The sequence below is a fragment of the Monodon monoceros genome, unplaced genomic scaffold (assembly GCF_005190385.1).
Source record: "Monodon monoceros isolate NGI ecotype Baffin Bay Population unplaced genomic scaffold, NGI_Narwhal_1 Super_Scaffold_3, whole genome shotgun sequence".
Classification (NCBI taxonomy): domain Eukaryota; kingdom Metazoa; phylum Chordata; class Mammalia; order Artiodactyla; family Monodontidae; genus Monodon; species Monodon monoceros.
Window position 1 is genome coordinate 34,729,646 of NW_021703780.1, and position 13,120 is coordinate 34,742,765.

A 13,120-nucleotide genomic window follows, 5' to 3' on the forward strand; every position below is an offset into this window, starting at 1 on the left:
GTGTGTGTGTGTGTGTGTGTGTGTGTGTGTGTGTGTGTGTGTTTCTACAGGAGCATGTGTGGGTCAGGGGAAGGGGGCTGGGATGAGGAACCAGACTCCTGGACAGAAAGAAGATGGGAAGGGGAATCGGATCGGGGCAGGCGGGGAGGGGGAACTTCTAACTCGTTCTCCATCTAAATCTAGACCCAGGGTGGAGGTGGGTGGAGAGGGAAGGCCCGTAGAGGTAAAGCTTCCCACTGTCTTATTCTCAGTGAGGCCAGGATGAGAAGGAAAAGGGCTGGAATGACAGAGCTGGATGTTCAACATCCGGAAGAGTTTCCCCTGAGACAACAGACAACCCAGGATCCCCCTCACTGTCTCCCAAACACTCTCCCTTCGCCATGGTCACCAGAAGGACCTGCGACCCTTCTTGAAGGTGCAGCTGAGGTCTGAGGCCAGAGAGATGTACATCCATTCCTAACATGCTCTACATCCTAAAGGTGCGCCCACCTCATACAATCATTCTTCAATTTTTATACTCCTCTGGCCGAGACCTCACCACTCCCAGTCTAGATTCCTGGGGCTTCTGCCCCTCTAGAGACATCCTTTACAAGCCAGGGAACTCTTTCTCGAAAACACATTTCATTACATTTCCCTCCTCGAGCGTTTGGGGTCAGACAGCCCCTAAGTGAAGCTGTTGGCAAACGGAGAGGTTCTCTTCTCTTCCCATGTCCCATGAAAGGAAACTGAGTCTCAATCACATCTACCTGACTGAACTGGAGTGAGGATTAAGTGAGAGAACACACTTAAAGCGCACATGGTAGTCCCACTAATAATAACTCATCTAATATTCTTATTTTAAAGGTCTTCTACGTGTCAGTCACTGTTCCAAGTAATTTGTATGTATTAAGTCAATTCTCACAACAACACTTTGCTCTGGTTATCGTAATTACCCCCATTTTGCAGATTGGGAAACTACAGCCCAAATGACGAAATAACCTGAATTTAGTCATTCAACTCAAAGACTGGGAATGGGATGATAAGTTCACTAATATGACTCGAAGCCGCGCCTCCCTCACCCCTGCTGCTACATCTCCCACAAGGGCTCCTCAACATGTGCTCCATCAAACCTGGACTTGCCAGTCCAGGAATGAGACTCCGGCCTGCTCCGGGCCCCTGAGGAATTGATATAGGCTTTATTATTACTGGACCCCAGAGAAAATCCTAAGCACAAAGCTCTTTAAGATGAAAATCTTACAAAAACATTAGGTGCCTTGTTTGCCTCCCTTAATTGCTGAGATGCCTAATACCTAAGCAACCCTTCATTACATGTTTAAAACCTTAAATCATAAGTTGTGAGCACAGGAAGCAAAAACAAAATTCTTTTTTTTTTAAACCACAATTAAAAAAATATTATTTCTGATCATGAACAATGAATGTTTCCACACCGCCTACGACCTTTGGTTCTGCAGAGCTGCTTGCCTGCCCGTATGCAGCTGGCCTTTCTGGCTGGCCTTGTGACCACGGAGAAGTATCCACAGGGCAGAGCTGTGTGATGTAGTTGTTACGAACTTTAACAATGTCCCTTCAAAATGCTGCTAGCAGGTGGCTCTACAATTTGAATAACTCAGACTGGAGATGTTATTAGAAGCCCAGGAGGCAATGAATGGGCTATATTCATGCTTCGTCTTTCCACTTAGATAAGAAAACCAGAGGTAGAAGGAATCAGAGGTCATCTCGCAGACAAGCAAACAGGTATGAAACGAATGATTTCTGCAGATCACGCTGTTAGTTAGAGCCAAACCTGATTTGGTTAGAGGTTAGAACCTCTCCTGCAACCCATCCCCAGGACCTCAGGGTGTTTCCTTGGACACACTTCCTAATTGCCAGATGCAAAGCTCTTTCAGGGCAACGTTACGTCTCACCTTTTATTATTATCCATCACAGCCCCCAGCAGAAAGCTTTACACAAAGCAGGCCTCAGACTGACGGGCTAACTGGTCTACCACCAGGACACGGCACCTAGCAAACTAGCTGACCATCTACTTAGCAATCTGTGTCTCCTCCCACTCTAAGTCTCCACTGGAGCTAAGTTAAGCTCACAGAGCGGTATGGTAATGAATTCCCCAAGAATTAGTCCCCTGGCCCCATACAACAAGGTCAGAGGGCATCCATCAGTCCCAGCTCCAGACTGTTTTTGGAGGGTGAACGTGAGTCAGGCTAACTGAGGCCACTTCTCTTGTATCTATTTACCTCAAGGATGAAGCCACTGGTCCTCTTATAGTACAGAACCAGAGCAGTGCTTGGCCCAGGCTGGAACTGGCCTTCAATTACCAGGGGTCCAACGTGACCCAGGGCATCTCTACTCTACACTCGTGAGAATCCAATAGAGGAATCAACTCCCACACGTGGGCCTGGGATGGGTGGTTCTTAGTGGATAATATTCAGGAAGGCCTCTCACTGCTGAGCAGTCTAGAAAAGTAGCCAGTGTTTGCACCTTCCCCTGGGAGGATGTTAAAATGGCTACACCTTGATATCAAGCTCTTCATTGCCCCGCCCTGCTACCCCGTCATGGCCTCGTCATTTCAGTCCATCTCTAGACCCGGGCCCAAGATCTTCACCTGTACGTTCCACCCTTTTCCTCAAATCAACCCAATCCTTAACATTCTAGCCAAGCCCTTGTCTCGTCTAGAAAGCACCCCTGCTTGGCCCTGTATTACTCCAGTAACCCTCAGCACACTCATATTCCATTTGTAGGTGGCTCTGCCAATGTGAGCATCACCGCATGCCAAGCCATCTCCTCCCTGTGCTCTGGCAGCAGCAACCCCATCTTCTACATCCACTGTGCCTACCCTCACTCCCATCAAAGAAAGCACCCAAGGTGGAGATCTGCAAATAGCGGGCTATCAATCCATAGGGCTAACTGTCCCAGGCTGTAGGAGAATGGATCCACTGACCTCTTCCTTGCTACTCACCTCATTCAGCTTGACCCAGTTGAAGGACTTCAGTGGGTGTGAAGGCTGGGGGACACACTTCTTCCTGAGCGGGACATCACTGCTGGGGAAGGGGTCTGGGGGGAGGGGCAGGCCCATACTGAAGCAAGGTGGGGCACCGGGGGGAGTGGGAGGCCCACCGGGGGGGAGGGGGGGGGGGGGCGGGGGGGGACAGCAGGGGAGCGGTGGGGGGGGGGGGGGTGGAGGCAGGTCACTGGTTGTCATCGAGGAAGACAAGGTAAGTGGGCCCCCAGGGGGAGGTGGGGAAGATACAGGTCCTGTCTGTGGGGAGACAGAGACATCAAAAAGACAAAGCATCAACAAGGATGCCTTTCGAGTCCCCCATCACTGTGCCTTCCCTTACTCTTATTCTCCACCTAGACTAGACCCCGAAGCCTGCTCTCACCTCCCACACACAATTAAGCCCCGTTTCCTCCCTCTGCATCCTGAACATCCAACACACAGATGCACACACAAGGCAAACACAGACGTAGTGGACAGTCATAGTCATCACATGCAACAGCGCGACTGACACAGACAGGCCTGCACACGGGCACCCAGCTGAGAGGGGGAGGGGAGCCCAAACCCCACCCGCACTCTGCTTTCCACGGTGTGCTTCCTGGGACAGTGTCACCCGGAGGAAGGAACGCTGTTTTTGTCTCACACAGGTGCCAACCTTGCAGCCTCAAGGGTCCCCTCTATCCTGGTCTGAGGTCTCCTCCACGCTGGGGTCCTCACCTCCTCCCCACGCCTGCTCTTCCCCCCACTGGCCTGAAGGTCTCGGCTCAACTATGTAAAAGCAGAGGAGGGGCCACGTACTGAGATTTCACTGAGTTGGGCCACCAGCTCTGCCACTTGTCCCCGAGCCTGGCGCAGCTCCTGGGACTCTCGGGCCAGCTTGTCCTTCATCTTGTTCAGTGTCCGCATCATCTCTTCCCTCTCCAACGTCTTGGTCTCGCATTCCCGCTCCTTCCTCTCCAGCCGGCTCACCAGCTCCGCGTGTTCTGGGATGGAAGAAGGACAGGAGGGGAAATGGGAAGAGAGGATGTGAATGCGTGTGTGTCCCTCTCCAAAGGAGGAAATGGGGTCCTCGGCTGGGCAGGGGAGGGGTGGGGAGCAGGGAGCGGGTTTGGGCAGAGCCCCCTCACCTTTCCGGAACTTCTCCGCTTGGTCTCGCCACTGTTTCACTTCGTTCTCATTGATGAGCCTGGCGGGGAGTGAAGGGTCTCTTGACTGTTTGCTCACAGCTTCCCAGAAGACATGGCATCTTCCAGTTCCCCACATTGGTACCCTGATCTCCAATCTGTCCAGCCACATCAAGGAGGCTAGGATTTTGACTCTCCAGATGTCTCTCCAGGTCCCATCCCTGACAAGTTCTCATTACCTGTCTCTCCATGGTCTGAGAAAGCTGAAAGGACCCTTAGAGTCCAACCCCTCTGGGATAGAGTTGAAGATCCTAAGACCAGAAAAGGAGATGACCGCTAACTCGTGGTAAAGCCAGGACTAAATCCCAGGCTTCCCTTAGTTGTACAATGATTTGTACCCCTTTGTAAAAATAGGTTCTCGCATCTGAGAGAGATCAAAATATTGGCCTTACCATGGTCCAGACTTCCAATGACCAATGTGTGAGAGCAAGAGAAATCGCCCACCCCAGCAACACAGAGTAAGTGGGTAGAGGGTAAAGAGGTGATGTGTCTAAATCATAGGAAGCCCCTTCATTCTTGTCAAACTCATTACAAGCGGTGAAAATGAAGCTTTTACCCAGACATCAAGGTATAAGAGAGGTGAAATTCCAAGGTGAGATCTCAATAATCATTTCTTTTGTAAATCTGAAAACACAGAGAAGTTAGATCCATGACTCTTGGCCTCCTCAACCAGGTCAAGGATATAAAGAGGGAGTGAAGTATGACGGGGAAATAATTTGCGAATAGATTTCTTTGGAGAGAGCCATTGTCATCCTCTCTGGTGGGGGGCGGGGGGGCGTCCTCCTTCAGCACCATCTAGTGAAGTGACTTCTTTGCGCCCACCCAGAGGGTCTGGCCCATGTTCCCTGACACCGGGAGGGAGGCACGGTGGACTGGGGCTAGGCGGGTCCAGAGGGTAGGCGGAGACCCGTGACACTCCAAGAATTTGTTAGTATGAGAGATTGCATGAGGGTTTCTCATGAGCCAGAGAGCATCGTGGAGGAATTCGGCTGAAGCTATTTTAAGTCTCATCCAAAAAGTCCATCTGGACACTTCAACAGTGTACGTCTACGTGTATTGTATTGCCAGTGAATCAGGACCTGATGGAAGGGATGGTGCCAAGCAGGCCTGGAGGAAAAAAAAGAAAAACATGTGTCTCCAGTGACCAGGGTTTTGTAGCGAGAGGCACCCAGCAAGGAACTTCTGAAGACCCCAGGAATACATGTCATATCTTTATCCATGTGCCAAGCCCAGAGAGCAGGAAGCCTATTTACTAAGTTACCTGATCAAGTAGGGCCTTTTCCCTTTCTCCTTCCTGCCCCCATGCTGCCTCTGGTGGGGGTCAGAAAATGGTTAGCTAGAGGAAAGGGGGGTGGGGTAGAAGGGGCTAGAAGAGAAACAGAACACAGAAAAAGAAGCCAACCATCACACTCACTCACTCTCTCTCTCTCTCTCTCACACACACACACACACACACATACACACACTCTCTCTCACACTCTCTTCCCACTGCAGCTTCCAGCCCCAGTCCACGGAGAGAGACTCAAGGCTAAATCCAATCTAGAATATTGATTCACGTCTGAGACTAGCCCTTCTACTTGCAGAGTTGAGGCTATGTTGGCAGCTGCAAGTGAGCTTAGGACTCCCATTGTCCAAGAAGCAGCAAAAACTTCATTGCACCTGAGGAGTTGTCATCCCCTGGCAGAGGAAAAGCTTCCCCACTAAGTAATGTAAAGAATTAGTAGAAGATAAAAATAAAGCTGCCTTCACTATTTACAATAGCCAAGACATGGAAGCAACCTAAATGTCCATCGACAGAGGAATGGATAGAGAAGATGTGGTACATAGATACAATGGAATATTACTCAGCCATAAAAAAACCAATGAAATAATGCCGTTTGCAGCAACATGGACGGACACAAAGATTATCATACTAAGTGAAGGAAGTCAGACAAAGACAAATCCCATATGATATCACTCATATGTGTAATCTAATTTAAAAAAGGATACAAATGAACTTACTTACAAAACAGAAACAGACTCGAAGACTTCAAAAACGAACTCATGGTTACCCAAAGGGAAAGGTGGGGGGGCGAGATAAGTTAGGAGTTTGGGATTAATGTACACACTACTATAAATAAAATAGATAACCAGCAAGGACCTACTGTATAGCACAGGGAACTCTACTCAATATTCTGTAATAACCTATATGGGTAATACGAATCTGAAAAAGAATGGATCTATGTGTATGTATAACTGAATCACTTTGCTGTACACCTGAAACTAACACACCACTGTAAATCAACTATACTCCAATATAAAACAAAAATTAAATTTTAAAAACTTCAAAAAATAAATAAAGCTGCCCTTTGATTACTTTCCTAGTTGTACTTGTCCGAGATGCCAGTTAGGATTTTGACCACAGCAACACCCAGCTATTAGTGCAAATGAAAACAGTAGCATGAATAGTTCAGACACCATTTGCTCCTTGGCTTTGCGATGCAGCACAATGAATCCTTGACAGCCAATTCATCTCCTTAAGGGCAACTGACATAGGCTTAGACTGAAAGTAAAAGTTTAAAATTAAAAATCAGCGTGCTAACATGAGGCCTGATTATTAGCTGACACGACTTTAAACTCATTTCCCGGTGTTTCTCTACACCCAGGGTCAGTCAAAGACGATAAGCCAGAGACCTTAGGCTCTGACATCGTTTTCCAACAGCCTCATGATTAAGTTGTCATGCTCTATTTTCAGTGGTTGGCAGACCTTCTCTAAAGAGCCAGAGTAACTATTTTCGGTTTTATATACTATGTACAGTCTCTGTCATATATTCTTTGTGTTTGAACTCTTTTAAAATGTAAAACTATTCTTGGCTCGTGGACCATACGAAACAAGCTGGAGGGCGGGGCTTAGCCTGTAGCCATAGTTTGCTGACTTTTCCTCCGTGTTGATACGTGTAATTCCCCCCTCAATCCACTGAATGCAGTGGATCATGGCGAGTTGCGTACACCCCCTTTAAACCTGTGCTATCCAATACGGTGGTCGCCAGCCATGTCACGTGACTACTTGAATTTAATGAAAATTAAATGAAATGTAAAACTCAGTCCCTCAGTCACACTAGCCACACGTCAAGGGCTCAGCAGCCACATTTGGACAGTGCATGTGTGGAACATTTCCATTATCTCGGGGAGTTCTGTTGATTTTGCTCAAGGCCCATTGGAGGTGTCTGGGCTGGAGAGAGGGAGCTGAGGTTTCGCTGGTGAGACCCCAAGTAGGAGAGGGATGGGGAAGGAAGAGGAAGACAGGTGAGGGATGGCCACTGCTCACATGTTGACGATGTTCTTGACGTTGAAGTTCTCCAAGGGAGCCAGGTCAGGATCCATACCCCTCTCATCCTGGAGGACGATCTGCTGGAGGATGCGGTCCAGGAGCTGCCACTGCTGGAAGTTCCTCTTGTCTGAGGGATGACAGGCATCGTATCTTTACTGAGCCCTGGAACCCCCTGGGGCCCTGCCCTAGCGTCACTCCCTGGGGCCAGGCTGGGGAGGTGAGTCCCTCCCCTCCCTTGACAAGCTCCCCGTCTGACTGGGGAGGCAATGCAACTACTGATAATGAAGACTCATAAATCCTATCATTTCTGCTCATCTACAACTGACCTTTTATGAATGTGTCAACCGTCTAGATATATTTCTCTATTCCCTGAAATGCTTTCTGGCCGTCTTCTTCCCTGTTGGTACCCTGAGTATCCTATACCTGGGGAATGCAAATTGCTTTTTTACAATTATCTTCAAAAAGCACATTTAAGAAAGTAAATCTGCTCCAAACATTACATGCTGAATAATGAAGTCTCCAGGGAAAAATTTTTTGAAAGAAAAGGTTTTAGGATTATCAGTGCTATTGTCCTACAGAGGAAGATGAATGGAGACTCATTACAGGCGCACACTGAGAGGGGGTCAGAATGGGCTGAAGAAGTGGCTGTGGAATCCTGGCAGATTTCGTGGTGAAGGTGACCCTGAACTGTGAAGGCAAAGGCATCGTGTGTTGCGCCTGCACAGGGCCCCACGGGCATCCCCTTCTAATCGTAGTCTGGCTGGACGTGGACTTTCTTTTCACGTGATGGCCACAAGCTCCTCTTCCTTGGTTCTTGATCCAAGTACTTTGTTTCTACTGACCACCAAGGGGAGGTCAAGCAGCATGATCCTGGCCTCAAAGGCAAACCATAATGCCCACAAAGTGAAAGGTCACATCTGCATAGCCCCATTTTGAGGCAGAACAGAGGGACCCGTTCACAATGCCCTTAGAGCACTAAACACAGGAAGTCATGTGAGCAGAAGTTGGATTTCCCACGTCTTCCACGAAGACTTTCTAGACTGAGTTCTGGAGAGCTGGCAGCTTCCAGGTCACTGTGTCTGTCCTCCTTTCCATCACTCCACTGACACATGCATTGCAAAGTGGCCATCGTTTTCCATTTACCTTTCAACCAGGAACACAGGGTAAAGCCTGTGTTCACAGAAGTAGAATGTGTTTCATCTAAAGCCCTGATCCCAAAGAAACAAAATTCCTTCATATGTACAGACTCACTGAGCCTCAGGTTCACTCACTGTAAATTGGATATAATAATACACTCCTTAAGCCATTCTGAGGTATAGAGACACTATCTTAATAGACCTCCCATCACACCCAGCCCAGAGATGGCGACAATAAATTGTAGTTGTCACCACCACCTCGATTACCAACACCAACATCATCACCACTAAAGAGAGTCTGTCCAGGCTGACCATTATGTTGGGCCATGCCAGTTTCCAAATATTCTATTTTATGAAGAGCTTAAGTACCAAATGGTGCAGTTATAGCTCATTTCAAATTGCATGCTGGCGTGGCTATTAGTAATTATGTATAATTTATTCAGTCACCGGGCACGCCTGGATCGTAAGAGCTTAGCCTCTGCTTCTATAGATACTGACATTTGGTATTTGTAAAGTGAGTCAGGAACAAGGGTGGTAGGATGGGAGCCAGCAAGGGCTAGATAGAGGAGTTGATAAAATCTTAAAAAAAAAAAAAAAAAAAAAAAAAGGCAAGGCAAACTCTTCCCACAGCTGTGCTGCTCCCCGCAAGCACAAAACTCCTTTTTGGAACGCCCTGAGGAGAATGATCACGACCCCGCCACGAGCTGGCAGTCAGAGCTGTTGGATCCTTCAGGGATCAAGCTCCCGCTCGTTGGACCAGGATGATGGCATTGCTCAGGGCTGACTCCCCCGCTCCTCTGCTGGGGGACAGTGCAAGTCCTGACCCCCAGGAGGAAGGGAAGAGCACGGGCCTGAGTCCTATGGCCTGGCCTCCTGGGAACTGGGGTGCAGGGGGAGACATGGGGAGACTTCCCAACCCTGGGAGCTTCTGACACCTTGTCTCCAGCTGCCCCGGGGCCAGGGGCTCAGGCTGGCTGAGGGAGCTACTCACAGGGCATCTGCAGGCAGTGGTGCAGGACAGACAGCAGGCAGGGGTAGGCCTCTGTGTGCTTCAGTTTCTTGTGGATCAGCTCAAACATCTGGGAAGCACTCTTGGTGTCGATGTGGACCTGAGGGTGTGGAGGGCATAGTGAATGGGGAGAGGGGAGGGGAAGGCAGCAGAGGGAGAGAATGGGGAGTTAGAAGACCCTGCTTTCATCCGCTGAGCCCCGTCCGGCAGCAGCATTCCTTTCCTGCCTCTGGTCCAGGCTTAAAAAAGAGACGGGCATGGGCTTCCCTGGTGGCGCAGTGGTTGAGAGTCCGCCTGCCGATGCAGGGGACAGGGGTTCGTGCCCCGGTCCGGGAAGATCCCACATGCCGCAGAGCGGCTGGGCCCGTGAGCCATGGCCACTGAGCCTGCGCGTCCGGAGCCTGTGCTCCGCAGCGGGAGAGGCCACAACAGTGAGAGGCCCGTGTACCGCAAAAAAAAAAAAAAAAAAAAAAAGAGACGGGCAGAGAAAAGGAGGAGAGAGCTGTGCTAATTATATAAACCAGGGTTTCCCAACCTCGGCACCACCGGCATCTTGGACTGGATGATTCTCTGTTGTGGGAGGCTGTCCTGTTCATTGCGGGCTGTTCGGCAGCATCCTGGCCCTATATCTACCAGACGTCAGGGCATCTTCCTCACACCTGTTGCGACAGCTAAGAATGTCTCTAAACATCGCAGGTGTCCCCAAGGGAAGTAAAATCTCCCCTGGTTGAGAACTACTGATTCAGACTAAGGGAAGGAAGCAGGGGCCTGGATGAGTCAAGGAGCACATGGCATAGGTTCACGGGTGCAAATTCCAGACCGACTCTGCCGTTGAGTGACAACAGCAAGCTGCTTGCCCTTTGCTAACATCAGTTTCCTTCTCTTTAAATTCAGGGCTTTTTTTTTAAAATATAAAGAGATGGTGCTTGGCTACTGAAGCACCACCCCAAAGGAGGTCTCCACGTGGGTAGGGATTTTATAACACAATATTTAAGCAGCAGACGTGTGGATTTTCAGGGTTACCAAGGCTAAAATGGAAATGTTGTTTGCTAAGCATGATCAGGTTAGTGATGGGGAAAGGTATCTCAGGAAATTACTGGAAGACACGGAGAAAGTCATCCCAGGGGAGGCATTTGAGAGTAACCATGTGTAAGAATTGTCTCTCTTTCCTTTGGGGGTTGCAGTGGGAGATGCTCTCCCCGGTTAGGCTCTGCTGGTGAGGCCTGGCAGAGCCACCATACTGCCAGGGCTCCAGAAGCGGGACCTGGCCGTGGAGGCATCCACCAGGGAACCCAGCCAACACCGGACCTACCACAGCACAGCATCTGGGACCCACTGCAGTCGCCCCATCCTTGCAGGCTCCTCACCATGTCAAACCTCCTGGCTAGCTCCAGGTCATCCTCGTTCCGGACCATCTCGAAGAAGTCCAAATGCCTAGACAGGATGGGGGGATACAGGGAGTAGACATCACCTCCAGGCCAGCCCCGGGTGAGGGTTACAGCCCTTCCAAGCCCCCCACTGACTCAATCTGAAGGCTTCATTCAGGTGAGGCCAAGGCAAAGCCAGAAAGAAGCCAGCTGCCTGTATGTCAACACTCTCCTCCTTTACAGAATCCCATGCCCATCCCTCAGGGAGGCCAACCGAGGGTCCTATCACCTTCCATCGGGCTTTCACAAGTTCGGAACTACTGACATTTGGGGCTGGGTCATCCCTGGCTTTGGGAGGTGGGTGTGTGAGTTCCAAGATGTGTACCAGCATCCCTGACGACTAGCCACCAGATGCCAGCAGAATCCCCCACTTTGTGACAACCACAAAATGTCTCCAGGAGCTGCCAGAAGTCTCCTGGCACGGGCAGTCAAGGACCACTGCCCTACATCTACCTTCCCCAGTGTTCTTTTTTTTCTTTTTTATTGGAGTATAATTGCTTTACAATGTTGTGTTAGTTTCTGCTGTACAACAAAGTGAATCAGCTATATATATATACCCCCTCCCACTTGGACCTCCCTCCCTCCCCGCCCCCCATCCCACCCATCTAGGTCACCGCAGAGCACCGAGCTGAGCTCCCTGTGCTATACAGCAGGTTCCCACTAGCTCTCTATTGTACACATGGTAGTGCATATATGTCAATCCCAATCTCCCAATTTGTCTCACCCTCCCCTTCCTCCCCTGTGCCTGCACGTCTGTTCTCTACGTCTGGCATCTCTATTCCTGTCCTGCAAACAGTACTGTCCTGTGTCCCCACTCAAAGCCAATCTCTCATCTTCTACCCCATCCACTCCTCCACGCCACCACAAAAGGACCCATTCTCTCTCCCTTAAGACCTAACGTAATAACATAGCCTGTGCGAGTGGGGTGGAACCAGAGAGGCTCACCAGTGATGCACAGGAGCTTCACTGTGCCCTTTGGTCAGCAAAGGCCTTGATGGCTTGCTTGCAGCTTGGCGGGGAGCATTTCTTGGCTGAGCAGCCGGGCGCTGCGGGACGTTTAACATTCCTGGCTCCCTACAACCAATGCCAGTAGTGCCTCCCACCGGCCAGTTTGAAAACCAAAGAACACCCCTACATGGTTCCAAATTCCCCCCAGCGGGCAGTACTGCCACAGAGGAGGACTACTGGGTCCACCTGCCTATATCATCAGAGATCAGACAGGAGGTCAGCAAAGAGGACAGGCAGGGGCATAGGTGATGTGGGACAAGAAGGTGGGGGAGCTGTCCAACTCCCGCCCCCCAGAGCTGCTTCTGAATCGATGCTGGGTGCGGCAGGCGGTCTCCAGGGGAACAGAAACCTCTACAGGAGTCCTGACCATCCCCCACCGAGGCGTTGTCGCTGTAGGTTTGCACGGGGACGGGTGACTCGGGCCTTACTTGTCCAGGATGGCATTCTCGTGCTGCCGGAGTTTGTCAATCACAGGCTGTATCCCCAGCATCAGGAACTCGTACCGTAGATGTAGACGGAACTCCAGATTATCCTGGGGGTCACCAAGGGAGGACCAGACTCACTGGCTGGTCTCAATTTCCACAGGAGTCCCCAGTGGCCCCCTCACTGCCACTCCAGTCCCACCACCCTGCAGCAAACTCATCAGAACTGCTTCGAGTCCCAGAGTTGCAAGAAAGGGTGGGAGGAGACATGCTCTGACCTTGTTATTTACTCCCTTTAGCTCTCCTGCCTCACTTCCTTTAAGTCCTTCACCAGTTTTCTCTAAGTTTTTGGCCTCAAAGAGCAGTGTTGAAGAGTGATACAGAGCACACACTCTGGAACCAGACATTTCTTGGTTCCAATCCCTGCTCTGTCACTTACTGGTTTTGTGACTTTTGCAAAAGTCTTAGTTTTCTCATCAGTTAAACGGGCATGATATTACTTACCTACAGGAATGATATTCATAAGAACTGCATGGTGAGGTATGGTTAGCAACTAACCAGAACAGATGTCAGCATAAATAGCTAGTACTGACTCACGTGACATCAGCATCTTAGGGACAGGTAATTCCCCC

At 50.0% G+C, this 13,120-nt stretch overlaps 1 protein-coding gene across 7 annotated transcripts in view; it reads right to left on the minus strand.

Annotated features, from left to right (window-relative positions):
• The window catches only part of DAAM2 (dishevelled associated activator of morphogenesis 2), a 111,217-nt gene that overhangs the window by 17,438 nt on the left and 80,659 nt on the right, over positions 1 to 13,120 (minus strand). For all 7 annotated transcript variants that reach the window (XM_029242920.1, XM_029242916.1, XM_029242917.1 and 4 more), the window contains 7 exons: positions 12,495 to 12,598; positions 10,999 to 11,065; positions 9,614 to 9,731; positions 7,484 to 7,613; positions 4,120 to 4,178; positions 3,791 to 3,975; positions 2,954 to 3,253 (listed from right to left, as the gene is read on the minus strand). In XM_029242920.1, coding sequence (XP_029098753.1) covers positions 2,954 to 3,253; positions 3,791 to 3,975; positions 4,120 to 4,178; positions 7,484 to 7,613; positions 9,614 to 9,731; positions 10,999 to 11,065; positions 12,495 to 12,598 — 963 coding nt within the window. The remainder of the gene's footprint in view (positions 1 to 2,953; positions 3,254 to 3,790; positions 3,976 to 4,119; positions 4,179 to 7,483; positions 7,614 to 9,613; positions 9,732 to 10,998; positions 11,066 to 12,494; positions 12,599 to 13,120) is intronic.